General features: G+C 38.9%; 1 protein-coding gene across 4 annotated transcripts in view; it reads left to right on the forward strand.

Moving 5' to 3' along the window:
- EndoB (SH3 domain containing GRB2 like, endophilin-B) overlaps positions 1 to 14,812 on the forward strand; it is a 127,052-nt gene that overhangs the window by 80,432 nt on the left and 31,808 nt on the right. Inside the window, exon 9 of one of the 4 annotated variants that reach the window (XM_071689920.1) lies at positions 1,387 to 7,126. The exons of the other annotated variants lie outside the window; for them this stretch is intronic. Within the exon in view, the coding sequence (XP_071546021.1) occupies positions 1,387 to 1,489 (103 nt within the window). The 3' untranslated portion in view covers positions 1,490 to 7,126. Of the gene's footprint in view, positions 1 to 1,386; positions 7,127 to 14,812 lie in introns of those variants that run through there. 4 annotated transcript variants of the gene reach the window in all.

Genomic DNA, 14,812 nt, shown 5'->3' on the forward strand with positions numbered 1-14,812 from the left:
ACATACACACGTATATGTTCATACTTGTTCACTGGTATCAATTCCTGATGCCACCATGCCCCATAGGATACTGCACAAATGCATGAAAGATTAGAAAAATGTGTCATATACATTCTTTTCTACTCCCACTACACCTGATTGCCACTGATGAGTTCAGTACATTAATTAGGTGGTTCTTTTTCACTTGTCTTTTCATTTATCCTTTGTATCACTTGTTTGATAACACTAAGTTGAATATTACTTAATACTTAAAAAAGTGGGAAGGGAGCGAAAGTTCTGTGAGCATTGAAGAATGTGTGGAAGGCAAAAACTTTATCTTGGAGAGGAAAAATGGGTATGTTTGAAGGGATAGTGGTTCCAACAATGTTATGGTTGTGAGGCTTGGGCTATAGATAGGGTTGTGTGGAGGAGGGTGGATGTGTTAGAAATGAAATGTTTGAGGACAGTATGTGGTGTGAGGTTGTTTGATTGAGTAAGTAATGAAAGGGTAAGAGTGATATGTGGTAATAAAAAGAGTGTGGTTGAGAGAGCAGAAGAGAGTGTATTGAAATTGTTTGGACACATGGAGAGAATGAGTGAGGAAAGATTGACACAGAGGATATATGTGTCAGAGGTAGAGAGAACGAGGAGAAGCAGGAGACCAAATTGTAGGTGGAAAGATGGAGTAAAAAAGATTTTGAGGGATCAGGGTCTGAACATACAGCAGGGTGAAAGGTGTGCAAGGAATAGAGTGAATTGGAATGATGTGGTATACTGGGGTCGACGTGCTGTCTCTGGATTGTACCTGGGCATGTGAAGCATCTTGGGTAAACCATGGAAAGTTTTGTGGGGCCTTGATGTGGATAGGGAGCTGTGCTTTTGATGCATTACACATGACCGCAAGAGACTGAGTGTGAACGAATGTGGCCTTCTTTGTCTGTACCTTGAGTTGCCTCGCTTGAGGGAGGGTGGATGCTGTTTCGTGTGTGGCGGTGTGGCAGCGGGAATGGATAAAGGCAGTAAGTATAGATATGTACGTGTGTATATATGTGTATTTATGTGTATGTATACATTGAAATGTATATGTATGTATATGTGCATGTGTGGGCATTTATGTATATATACTTGTGTATGTGGGTGGGTTGGGCCATTCCTTGTCTGTTTCCTTGCGCTACCTTGCTAACGCAGGAGATGGCTGTTAAGTATAATGAAAAACAATAAATGAATGATACTTAAGAAAGATTTTGTTTGCATATAGAACAGAAATGAAACATGAAACTCTACACACTATATTAACATGAATTGATATTTAGACACAGAAATCAAGAGGGCAGGTTAGCAAGAGAACACTAAACCCGCTTTGTGTGTTTCCTGTTTTCTGACAAACATTCCCTCTCTTTATTTCAGTGTCCCCTTCAACCCCTCGGCAGTTGGAGCCTTTGACGACAGTGTCCCCATTTTCCAAATCAATGACGAAGAAATTTATTTGAATTCCCCAACTTCATCTTAACCTTACATGCCCCACCATTTATAAAATCAGATCCTGTAACTTTTATCTCCAGTGTTTGCGCTAGCCAAAATAGTGATATCTTTATCTGTGTATATCTGTATACCCTTACATTTATGGCAGGTTGGTGCATGCAGAATCCTCCTGATACTTTTTTTGTTGGTAACCGAGGCCATAATCTAATGCTGGGGACCCAGCAGCATTGTTTAAAATGTATGGATAAGAATTTTGCAGTTTAGTATGGCTGTCACTTAGGTGAAGCAGTTGCTTGAAATATCTGCATAAGGACTCTGCATTGTTTATTTGGTTCTCACATAGGTGAAGCATTTGCCATATGCTGTCTCAGATATCAAAGAAATAAGTGAGAAAGTTGTAGGTTGCCAAAGTATGCATTTAGAAAAAAGGGGAAAATAGAAACATAAGATTTATGAAAGGAATGGTAAAGGTAGAAAAGGAACAGCAAAATAGTAAACTTTGGTGATCAGTGTATAGTTTGAAAATATGTGGCAAACAGCCATTGGTATTGCAGCATGAGCATAACCTAATGAAAATCCACAAATGGAAGTAAAGTTAATTTGTTAACTTTCCCTATGATGGTATTTATAGAGGCAACCAAGGCCATATGGTCTACTACTTATACTAACTGATTCATAGTAATACATACTGTAATTAATGGCTGCTGCTATTGTTTTGTTCTTTCTTGCACTTCATGTTTACTCTCTTAGAAAGGTATCTTTTAAACTTTTAATATTCCAAATGTTTTATAGACAGTATACTCTTCTTATAATGAATATATTGATAGCTTGATTTCATAAGACTTTACTGTTATGGAAAAATTAGATGAATATATCAAATATTTTCACAGAATAACTGTGTTATCTTAGATTGATTATACATTTATTATCTTGACAATCAGTCAAAACCATTAGTATTGTATAGACCTTTTCATGTAAGATAGTACAATGGCCTTTGCGGAAGCTGTAAAACACATCGATCTTGACATTTCCTCTGCTTTTTTCCAGTATTTCTCCTCTTTTTGTTACATGCTCTTTTCTTATTTACTCCAGCTTACCACAGATATACTTTTTAAGGTTATTCTCTCTGTAGACATCCTATCCAGATGTTTATATCAGACTATAAGTCTATTATTATATCAACAGCACACTCAAAATACCTTACCCCCCTTATTCTGTATTTTGAAGTTTCCATTAATTTGACTTCCACTTCTTAAAGAAATAAACTTGCTCTTTAATGACCACTTTACATTTATGTGCTGTTTTTCACTCTAGTTTTCACAGAAATCTTTGATACATTAAATAATTTTTTCTCATTATTCTCGTACCCTATAAACCTCTTCATGATATCTAAGCTTCCATGTCTTCATCGTATCTGAAGGTTTTATCCAAATATTGAATTTTTGTACTCTGCATCTTTTCTTTGTTAAACCATGTTTCATCTTCCAGTTTCTGTTTCTCAGCTACAGTCACCTTGCTTTTATTTTTATTTACCATCAGTTTTCGTATTCTCATTCCTTGAATCATTCTCACACATCTTTCATCTGGGAGGGGAAGAATGAGTATGTTTGAAGGTTTTGCTTGGAATCAATATTGTTTGGATGTGAGGCATGGGGTTTAGAAGAGAATATGTAGAAGAGGGTGGATGTGTTGAAAATGAAATGTTTGAGGAGAATATGTTGCGCGAGGTGGTTTGATCGAATAAATAATAAAAGGGTAAGAGAGAATGAAATGTATGGTTGAGATAACTTATGAGGACTTCCTGAGAAGGATAGGACATATGGATAGAATGTGTGAGGACATGTTGACAGAGAGGATATGTTTAATAGTGGAGGGGACAAGGAGAAGGTGGGGACCGAATTAGATATGGGAGGATGGAATGAAAAAGGTTGTGAGTACTTGGGGTTGAACATGCAGGATTGTGGCAAGGTTTCTGGAGTGCTTGGTATTGCAGGGGTGGCTGTGATATGTATTGGTTAGTTAGGATTTTCAGTGAATGTTTGGATCATGGTAAGGTGCCTGAGTATTGGCAAAATGCATATATGTCTATCTATTTGTGTATATCACTGATGCCCATTCCTTTCACGAGCTCCCTCAAGGGGGTATAGTGCCATTGTATACAGGCGAGGAGGACAAACATTAGTGGTTGTATTGCATAGGTATAAGTTTGGTAAGCATGTCTGGTAATTTGTATGGGAGAGTGGTGATTGAGCGGATGTTGACATGCACAAAACATCAGATTTGGGAGGATACTTGTGGTTGTGAGTGATAATTAATATGTGAATCAGATGTTTGCTTTGAAGAATGCCTTTATGAGAAATACTTTGAGAAACACAAGGATTTGTAGGTGGCATATATGGATCTGGAGAAAAATATGATAGAGTTGACAGAGATGCTTTGTGGAAGGGGATGTGAATATATAGTGTGAGAGGAAAGCTATTAGAAATAGTGAGGCATTTTTATCATGGCAATAAGGCATGTGTGTAAGTAGGCATAGAGGAAGATGAATGGTTCTCGGTAAAGGTGGGTCTGTTGCAGGGGTGTGTGATGTCACCATAGCTGTTTGATTTGTGTATGGATGGGGTGGTAAAGGAGGTAAATGCAAGGGTTTTGGAGAACGGGGCTGGTATCTAGTCTATAAAGGATAGGGGAGCCTGGAAGGTTGCTCTTGTGGTTGCTCTTTTCTGATGACATTGTGGTGGTGGTAGATTTGAGTGAGAAACTATAGAAGTTGGTGTTTTAGTTTGGGAGAGTGTGTGAAAGGAGAAAGTTGAGAGTAAGTGTGAATAAATGTAAGGTAATTGGGGTTAGCAGTTCAAAGAAACAGGTTATTTAAGGAGGTATTTTGAATGGAGAAAACTTGGAGGAAGTGAGGTGTTTTTGATACCTTTGAAGTCTTCATTTCTTCATTCAGCATTATATCTTATTCCATGTTCCATTTCTTTGCTAAATCCACCATGTTTTTTGCCTTTACAAGTAGAAGGGTTAAGGCACGTCTCACATGTAAGGCACATCCAGCATTGCTAAGAATATCTGTGGAAGCCTTCCTGAAATGAGAGGAGCACCACGCACATTCAGGGAACTTGTTTCTTTCTTAGGCTTTGGCCCATGTTTGCACTTAAGAATTCTTGACAAATTTGCATCACCCAGGAGGAATAAGATAAAGGAAGGCACTCTCTTGTTTCTGTTTTCATTGGTATGTCTCAGCTTACAAGGGATGGCCTATTTTCTAGTTTGTCGTACTCACTGTGCATATCTTTTTTGATTTGTAAGAAACATCTCTTCAGGGCAGCTTTCTGGATAAAAGGACCCCAAGATCAATTAGATGTTTTTTCCCAAGTAAATTAGGTAAGGACAGAATGTGACTGGATTGAGATTCTAATATGTGTCTGGGTATTTGGCTGGCAGTCCAGAGGTTGATTTAGTTGCAACAGCAGCCAATCACAAATTTCCTGTATCTGGGTCTCCTGTTCCAGATATGTTTGCAAGCGTGATGAGATGCACTTATTTATAGTTGTTATTGGATGAGGTGTCTCTTCTTGTTATATCTACTGTATTTCCTTTTTGTGTTTTCAGTTATACTGAACCATTACTCAGGTCAGGTTTTGTTGATAATTCTTTTTGTGGTTGAATTATTTGTGGTTCCCGAACTGGTAAGAGAAGGGCAAAGAATCCTTGGGAATGTCCTTCTCAAAGCAGTTCCAGTAATTTTGAAGGTTGGTGCACATAAGTCAGTAAGATCTTGATGACTCACAGCTGGTGTTAGATTGTTCTTGGGGTTTGTATGGGCATAGGTTGCATCAAGAAAAGTTATATTTAACTGCCTTTGCATAATTTGGTGTGTAAAGTGCAGTTTTGGGTAAAGACTGACTTACATAGAAAGTGTTTTGAGTCGGTTTATGCCATTTGTCAACATATTCCCAGTCTATTTTTTAGGCTTGCTATTTAAACTGATTCATTTAACATAAAACAATTTTAGGGAAATAGTTGTGTGACAAGTTTGAAGATATGCTGAAGACCAGCTAAGCAGGGTTTATTCTAGGTCTACTAAACAGACAAAAAAAAAAAAAAAAAAAATCCACAATGAAAGTTGATTTTTCTGTTTCTCATGTATATCTCGCAAAACCATCAGACACTCCCTTTTCATAAAAAAGGTGCTGCAGAGAAGGGTGACTTGCTCTTTGCTAATTCGTAGACAAGAGAACGGTCTCTTAAATGGCCTTCTTTAGGAGATGAGTAGCATGAGATATTTATTGTACTGCCAATTCCCTGAAGAGTTTTCTCCTGCTGAGCAGAGCCTACCCTTTAGTTAACAGTGGTATGACCATATGAATGATGGGCAAGTAAAGGATTTGCTTAAAGGTTACTTTTGGGCCTGTGAGTAGCATGCTTTAGCATATAATCCTTACTTGCCCTTTCCAATTTGCATACTCAGTCCACTATCCCCCAAAGAGCTTGACTTACCTTACAATAACCTTTGAGGGCTCAAGGTAGGTAGCATGAACAGGTGAGTAGGGGTAACCTGGCAATATTATGTTATGGATAACACTCAGGTATGCAGCTTTAGCATGTAATTATCCCAGGGTGTTTTTAAGTTGTGTTATTACATCACCCTTCAGGAAACACTGCAGGTATTATTTTTCTCATGCATTAAGTGTTGTTGTGACCCTTTGTATTCATGTTTATATCTACCTAACCTTAGGGCTTTGATTGATGGGTGAAGGGCAAGTGAAGATTTGAGCTCAAAAACTTGCTTTGCTCTAGCTTAGAGCTGACCTTTTGCCTCTATGATAGTCATAACATTTACTGAATCTTGAAAATGTTTCCTTCATCTTCCTGTTATTTTGTTAGTTTATGAATTGTTTCTGACTTTACCATCTTTCATGTTTCCTCAAATACTATTTTCTGTCAGTTGTTTTGTCTTCTCAGTTTTCAGGGAATTGTTTGCTAATGTGACTGCTTATTTGTTATATGCTATTTTTTACTGTTTTTATCACTTTTTATTCCTCTTATCTCTTGATTAACTCTCATGTGTTATATTTACAGTTTCTATGATTTGTTTACCTTGTAATGGTGTAGATTTCATCCAATGTTACTTGTGATCTGCTCAGATCCCAGCACATAACAGAAATATTTTTTTGGAATTCATTAGACTCTGATTTAAGCATTTTTTGGAGATAATGTTGTTGTTTAGGAAATTCTCTTACCTTTTAACCTCCATTGTGAGCATATGATCAAGGCCAACCTATACATGTTTTTGGTAAGAAAATCGCATTTTATGTAGTTAGAGCAGGTAATACCTCAGAAGCTATTTTGTTCCTAAATTCACTGACACAAGTCAAGATGACCCTTTGTGTTGTGGTCAAGGTTAGAAATACCTTCATTAGTGTGCACAGCTAACACAGGGAATGTGTTACTTATATATAATTTGCTCATCTTCATGCCAAAATCACACTGTGACTGTTGAAGGATTTGACATTTTGAGTAGCTTTTGGCTTTCTATATACTGTCTTTCTTTGGAGATTTGATCTTCATCATAAGTAACTCTAATCGTCATTTCTTCCAGATGAGGATCTGTACTTAATTCTCTCTCTCTCTCTCTCTCTCTCTCTCTCTCTCTCTCTCTCTCTCTCTCTCTCTCTCTCTCTCTCTCTCTCTCTCTCTCTCTCTCTCCCCCCCCCCCCTCTCTCTCTCTCTCTCTCTCTCTCTCTCTCTCTCTCTCTCTCTCTCTCTCTCTCTCTCTCTCTCTCTCTCTCTCTCTCTCTCTCTCTCTCTCCCCCCAGCAAAAAGATGTGACCTTTCCACAGTTTCCTGTTTTATGCCATATATATGAGAATGTCTCTTGTATTCAGTTGTATGACTTAATGGGAATTTACCATCTTCATTTTAATCATTCAGTGTTTTAGATTTAGTGATGGTTTTCTCTATATTGATGTAGATCCAGCTACATATGAAGACTAAATACAGACTTGCTTTTAGGCCTGTTTATTAACTAATGACTTGATGATGCTTGCTTCATGGCTTTAATGAAGTAGATTGGGGTACATTTTCTTTGCATAGTTAATGGTGCATCAAACTGACTTTCCTTGGAATTTTTTGTATTATTGTCTTTCAGGAATTTTTAACCTATTAATAGTAATCATTCCACCTATCCTGCCAAGTTTACTGGAAGCTTTAGGCTCCTGACTTGTTCATTACTATTCAACATTATTTAAGAAGATATTCATAGTTTGTATTCTAAAAAAAATCATGTATAGTATACATACATGGTGAAATATTTTTTTTTTTCCCATACTATTCGCCATTTCCCGCGATAGCGAGGTAGCGTTAAGAACAGAGGACTGGGCCTTTTTTGGAATATCCTCACCTGGCCCCCTCTGTTCCTTCTTTTGGAAAATTAAAAAAAAAAAAAAAAAAAAGAGAGGGGAGGATTTCCAGCCCCCCCGCTCCCTCCCCTTTTAGTCGCCTTCTACGACACGCAGGGAATACGTGGGAAGTATTCTTAATCCCCTATCCCCAGGGATAATGGTGAAATATGTATTCCTTTAATTTTTTGTCATCATGTAAGGCACTTTTTTCATCTTTTTGTGAATAGGTAGCTTTATTGGTCTCTCTTGCATAGTTCTAGATCTCCATGCGGTGTTAGTAATTCTGTTCATCTATTCTGAAAGGTCAGAGATACTGTACAGTATTTGTATATATTGTCAAAACTTTTTGAAAGCAAGGTTTATTATAAAAATGCAGACATATTGGATATTTTTCAGTGTAACCTCTTGTGACCTTAGTGCACTTGTTTCATTTGTCCTTCAAGTGTTTGATATCAGTCTTGCAAAAGCCTTCTGTTTGTAGGTCATGCTATGTCTCAATTGCTTCTGTTAGTTCCCCATCATCCTCAGAATGACTACATGGCTTGGAGTTTATTTCATAATAGATGACAGTAACTTGAGGATAGGTCTGGACTGTAAGGAGGGTGGTGAAACTGCTTAAAAGCACAGGCATAAGTAGCAGCTTATGGACCTGTATATTGTCTTGGTGTTATCCAGAACCATTTTAAAGGCTCCTAATGCTGAAGGCTGCACTGCTGGCAATAAAGACTCCCTAGGAGTGTAAAGTTTTTTAACAAGACCATACTTCCAGTGATACAGCCTTGCCAAAGATGACTTTTCACTCTGGAGTAACCTCAAGCAGATGGATTCTAAGAACACCTTTTATGGAGTAGAAGCATATCTTGGAACAACATTCTTCACTATTTCTCCTTAATCATACTGTGTAATGTTGAAATCAGATTAGCATAATCACTGTTTTACTGGGCTTATGGTTAGCCAGCAAAATTCTTGTTACATCCCCGAAAATTTGTCATGATCTTAGGGGCTGAAGGTTTGAAGAGGTGTATCTACTGCATGAATTTCAACTTAGGCTTGTAGTCCCAGTGATGGATCCAGATATCTTTCCCTGTAGCAAGACAGGAACAATGTTGGCTAGGTTCGCTTCATGCACTTCAGCAATTTGCAACTTGAAGTACCCTTCCAGAGCTATGAGGTTCCTGAAGACTTACTTTGCCAAAACCATAAACATTCCCAAATGCTCATGGATGAGAGTCATCATTTCATGAGAACAGTTATTCAAGTACTGATTTTTTAATTTTTAGTGTGTTGAGCCATCATAATATCTCAACTTGGGCATCAGTTCCCACAGCAGTTGTACCAGAAAGTCGTCAAGACTAGGAGTAATTCTTTTGATTTTCACAGCTGTGGTTGAACTTTTTGTCCTATCTTGTTTGTATGTATGACATGTGGAGAGGCACTCCCACCATGTGCACTCGGCATACATTGATGGATATCCATCTAATGGATTACCTGTAGATGATCTTATAGATTACACGTAGATGAAAACTAAGAATTCCATACTCAGATTTTGAATTTCCATAAATTTCTTGGATGCCATGCTTACAGCTCTCACCCTGAAACAGCAGATGTTGATGAAAACCCTAACTGTCACTGGAGGTACATCTTCATGATTCACAAGATTAGAGCTCTATTCTACTGTCTTAGTTTATATTGAATTGGTTAAACTCTTTGATTGCTTTTCTTATTGCATCCTGGTGATATGTTTGATGTTCATGTGTTTCATTGCCCCTTGTTCTCCCATGGTATATGTAGGTTCAGTTTCCTTGTACTGTCATGCCATTCGTTTATATCTTCCATCATATATAAAAGTTCAGAAAAACACTCTTTCCATTCAGACAGAAAATTAATTTGTATTTCTTTGGATACTTTTCAGTTTTGTCCATCTCTTTGGACTTTTACCCACCTTCTTAAATCTGATAGCTTTTCTTCACCAGTAACCCAATTGTTTATAAAAATCTTCAAACTTCAAACTGCATTACCCAGTCTTCTTTGATTAGGTTCTTAAAGCATGTTGGCATTGATATCTTTAATTTTCTTTGAAGTATCTTGATTACTTGTCTTGATATGTTTATTCCTTTCCAAAAACACCCTTTTAATTTCTCTTAAGTACCAGAATTGTATATAATAGATTAGATAAAGATTAAAACTAGATAAATCATCTTAGATGATCATGCAAGCTTGTAAGAGTTCGTGAAAAAGTTGGGGTGACACAGAAGTTTAGAAATGAAATAGTTTATATGTACAGTATAGATGTCCACTGGTTTATGGTATATAAGTCTGAGTATTTCGCACATATAGTGTTCATGAAAAAGAAATAATATAATGTAAACAATAGAAATAAAGAGGTTCAAAAACCATGTGTAGAGTAGCGAGTGGCAGCATACATTAAGGTAGGCAGTCTGATTCACATGGCTATACAGGAGTATGTAACCTGTATTCTTACAGTGAAATATTGCACCATAATCTCCTCACTTCCCCTGCAACTATGAATGGAAGATGCCCAGATGAGTCTTGGGCTTTTGGCTGGAAGATGAGCAAGAAAAGCATTAGCTTGCAGGTAGAGGGTGATATTTTGAGTTGCTTTAATGCTGGTCAACATAGTGTGGAATAAAGATCAGAATCAGCATAACATGTTAATTATGATGGTTAAATATCAGAAAGTTGAAAGAATACAACTTTCTTCGGAAAAAATCTTCAAATGCCCTTCATTAGATGAAGAGTTAGGTAGGCCTGCACCTTACATCATTATAGCTCTACCATGCTCATCATACCCCTGACAGTTGCATTTTTTGAAAATGATATGTATAGTATACTCAAAATAATAGTTCCTACTCAATATTTTATCTAAATGCTTAGACTGATAACGTACCTGATCTGTGTATTTGTTTTGATGTTTTATTTTTGTGTGAAAATTAGGATAAGAACCTTGCCCAGAAATGTAATCTCCCTTTATCCAGTATATCTTATGGTAAAATTGGTTCTACTTTCGGCTTCTTTACTTTTATTTTCTGGGAACTCATCCCCAACATGAATTGGGAATTATTTGGGGGGGAGAGAGAGAGAGAGAGAGAGAGAGAGAGAGAGAGAGAGAGAGAGAGAGAGAGAGAGAGAGAGAGAGAGAGAGGAGGAGGGGGGAAACAGGAATGGATGAAGGCAGCAAGTATGAATATGTACATGTGTATATATGTATATGTCTTTGTATTTTAACTTTCTAAAAGGGGAAACAGAAGAAGGAGTCACGTGGGGAGTGCTCATCTTCCTCGAAGGCTCAGATTGGGGTGTCTAAATGTGTGTGGATGTAACCAAGATGAGAAAAAAGGAGGGATAGGTAGTATGTTTGAGGAAAGGAACCTGGATGTTTTGGCTCTGAGTGAAATGAAGCTCAAGGGTAAAGGGGAAGAGTGGTTTGGAAGTGTCTTGGGAGTAAAGTCAGGGGTTAGTGAGAGGAAAAGAGCAAGGGAAGGAGTAGCACTACTCCTGAAACAGGAGTGGTGGAGTATGTGATAGAGTGTAAGAAAGTAAACTCTAGATTGATATGGGTAAAACTGAAAGTGGATGGAAAGAGATGGTTGATTATTGGTGCATATGCATTTGGGCATGAGAAGAAAAATCATGAGAGGCAAGTGTTTTGGGAGCAGCTGAGTGAGTGTGTTAGTAGTTTTGATGCACGAGGCCAGGCTATAGTGATGGGTGATTTGAATGCAAAGGTGAGTAATGTGGCGGTTGAGGAAATAATTGGTGTACATGGAGTGTTAAGTGTTGTAAATGGAAATGGTGAAGAGCTTGTAGATTTATGTGCTGAAAAAGGACTGGTGATTGGGAATACCTGGTTTAAAAAGAGATATACATAAGTATACATATGTAAGTAGGAGAGATGGCCAGAGAGTGTAATTGGATTACGTTTTAATTGATAGGCGCGCGAAAGAGAGACTTTTGGATGTTAATGTGCTGAGAGATGCAACTGGAGGGATGTCTGATCATTATCTTGTGGAGGCAAAGGTGAAGATTTGTAGAGGTTTTCAGAAAAGAAGAGAGAATGTTGGGGTGAAAAGAGTGGTGAGAGTAAGTGAACTTGGGAAGAAGTCTTGTGTGAGGAAGTACCAGGAGAGACTGAGTACAGAATGGAAAAAGGTGAGAACAAAGGAGGTAAGAGGAGTGGGGGAGGAATGGGATGTATTTAGGGAAGTAGTGATGGCTTGCGCAAAAGATGCTTGCGGCATGAGAAGCATGGGAGGTAGGCAGATTAGAAAGGGTAGTGAGTAGTGGGATGAAGAAGTAAGATTATTAGTGAAAGAGAAGAGAGAGGCATGTGGACGATTTTTGCAGGGAAATAATGCAAATGAGTGGGAGATGTATAAAAGAAAGAGGCAGGAGGTCAAGAGAAAGGTGCAAGGAGTGAAGAAGAGGGCAAATGAGAGTTGGAGTGAGAGAGTATCATCAAATTTTAGGGAGAATAAAAAATGTTTTGGAAGGAGGTAAAGAAAGTGCATAAGACAAGGGAACAAATGGGAACTTCAGTGAAGGGGCAAGTGGGGACGTGATAACAAGTAGTGGTGATGTGAGAACGAGATGGAGTGAGTATTTTGAAGGTTTGTTGAATGTGTTTGATGATAGAGTGGCAGATATAGGGTGTTTTAGTCGAGGTGGTTTGCAAAGTGAGAGGGTTAGGGAAAATGATTTGGTAAACAGAGAAGAGATAGTAAAAGCTTTCCGGAAGATAAAAGCCGGCAAGGCAGCGGGTTTGGATGGTATTGCAGTGGAATGTGTTAAAAAAGGGGGTGACTGTATTGTTGACTGGTTGGTAAGGTTACCTAATGTATGTATGACATGGTGAGGTGCCTGAGGATTGGCGGAATGCTTGCATAGTGCCATTGTACAAAGGCAAAGGGGATAAAAGTGAGTGCTCAAAATACAGAGGTATAAGTTTGTTGAGTATTCCTGGTAAATTATATGGGAGGGTATTGATTGAGAGGGTGAAGGCATGTACAGAGCATCAGATTGGGGAAGAGCAGTGTGGTTTCAGAAGTGGTAGAGGATGTGTGGATCAGGTGTTTGCTTTGAAGGATGTATGTGAGAAATACTTAGAAAAGCAAGTGGATTTGTATGTAGCATTTATGGATCTGGAGAAGGCATATGATAGGGTTTATAGAGATGCTCTGTGGAAGGTATTAAGAATATATGGTGTGGGAGGCAAGTTGTTAGAAGCAGTGAAAAGTTTTTATTGAGGATGTAAGGCATGTGTATGTGTAGGAAGAGAGGAAAGTGATTGGTTCTCAGTGAATGTAGGTTTGCGGCAGGGGTGTGTGATGTCTCCATGGTTGTTTAATTTGTTTATGGATGGGGTTGTTAGTGAGGTGAATGCAAGAGTTTTGGAAAGAGGGGCAAGTATGAAGTCTGTTGTGGACGAGAGAGCTTGGGAAGTGAGTCAGTTGTTGTTCGCTGATGATACAGCGCTGGTGGCTGATTCATGTGAGAAACAGCAGAAGCTGGTGACTGAGTTTGGTAAAGTGTGTGAAAGAAGAAAGCTGAGAGTAAATGTGAATAAGAGCAAGGTTATTAGGTACAGTAGGGTTGAGGGACAAGGCAATTGGGAGGTAAGTTTGAATGGAGAAAAACTGGAGGAAGTGAATTGTTTTAGATATCTGGGAGTGGATTTGGCAGCGGATGGAACCATGGAAGTGGAAGTGAATCATAGGGTGGGAGAGGAGGCGAAAGTTCTAGGAGCGTTGAAGAATGTGTGGAAGTCGAGAACATTATCTCAGAAAGCAAAAATGGGTATGTTTGAAGGAATAGTGGTTCCAACAATGTTATATGGTTGCGAGGCGTGGGTTATGGATAGAGTTATGCGGAGGAGGGTGGATGTGCTGGAAATGAGATGTTTGAGGACACTATGTGGTGTGAGGTGGTTTGATCGAGTAAGTAATAATAGGGTAAGAGAGATGTGTGGTAATAAAATGAGTGTGGTTGAGAGAGCAGAAGAGGGTGTGTTGAAATGGTTTGGTCACATGGAGAGAATGAGTGAGGTAAGATTGACCAAGAGGATATATGTGTAAGGGGTGGAGGGAACGAGGAGAAGTGGGAGACCAAATTGGAGGTAGAAAGATGGAGTGAAAAAGATTTTGTGTGATCGGGGCCTGAACGTGCAGGAGGGTGAAAGGCATGCAAGGAATAGAGTGAATTGGAACGATGTGGTATACCGGGGTCGACGTGCTGTCAATGGCTTTAACCAGGGCATGTGTAGCATCTGGGGTAAACCATGGAAAGTTGTGTGGGGCCTGGATGTGGAAAGGGAGCTGTGGTTTCGGTGCATTATTACATGACTGCTAGAGACTGAATGTGAACGAATGTGGCCTTTGTTGTCTTTTCCTAGCGCTACCTTGCGCACATTTGAGGGGAGGGGGTGGTTATTTTCATGTGTGGTGGGGTGGCGATGGGACAATATTTGATGTAAGTTGGTTTTATCAAGTAAGTACTGAATAGGGCAAGAGAGATGTGTGGTAATAAAAAGAGTGTGGTTGAGAGAGCAGAAGAGGGTATGTTGAAATGGTTTGGTCACATGGAGAGATTGAGTGAGGGAAGATTGACAAACAGGATTTATGTGTCAGAGGTGGAAGGAAGAAGGAGAAGTGGGAGACCAAATTTGAGGTGGAAGGATGGAGTGAAAAAGATTTTAAGGGTGAAAGGCATGCAAGAAATAGAGTAAGTTGGAACGATGTGGTATTCTGGGGTCAATGTGCTGTCAGTGGATTGAAGCAGGGCATGTGAAGCGTCTGGGGGGTAAACCATGGAAAGTTTTGTGGGGCTTGGATATGGAAAGGGAGCTGTGGTTTCGGTGCATTACACATGACAAGTAGAGACTGAGTGTGAGTGAATGTGGCTTACCTTGCTGGTGGGGGAGGGGGGAT

This window comes from Panulirus ornatus, chromosome 47 (genome assembly GCF_036320965.1).
Source record: "Panulirus ornatus isolate Po-2019 chromosome 47, ASM3632096v1, whole genome shotgun sequence".
Lineage (NCBI taxonomy): Eukaryota > Metazoa > Arthropoda > Malacostraca > Decapoda > Palinuridae > Panulirus > Panulirus ornatus.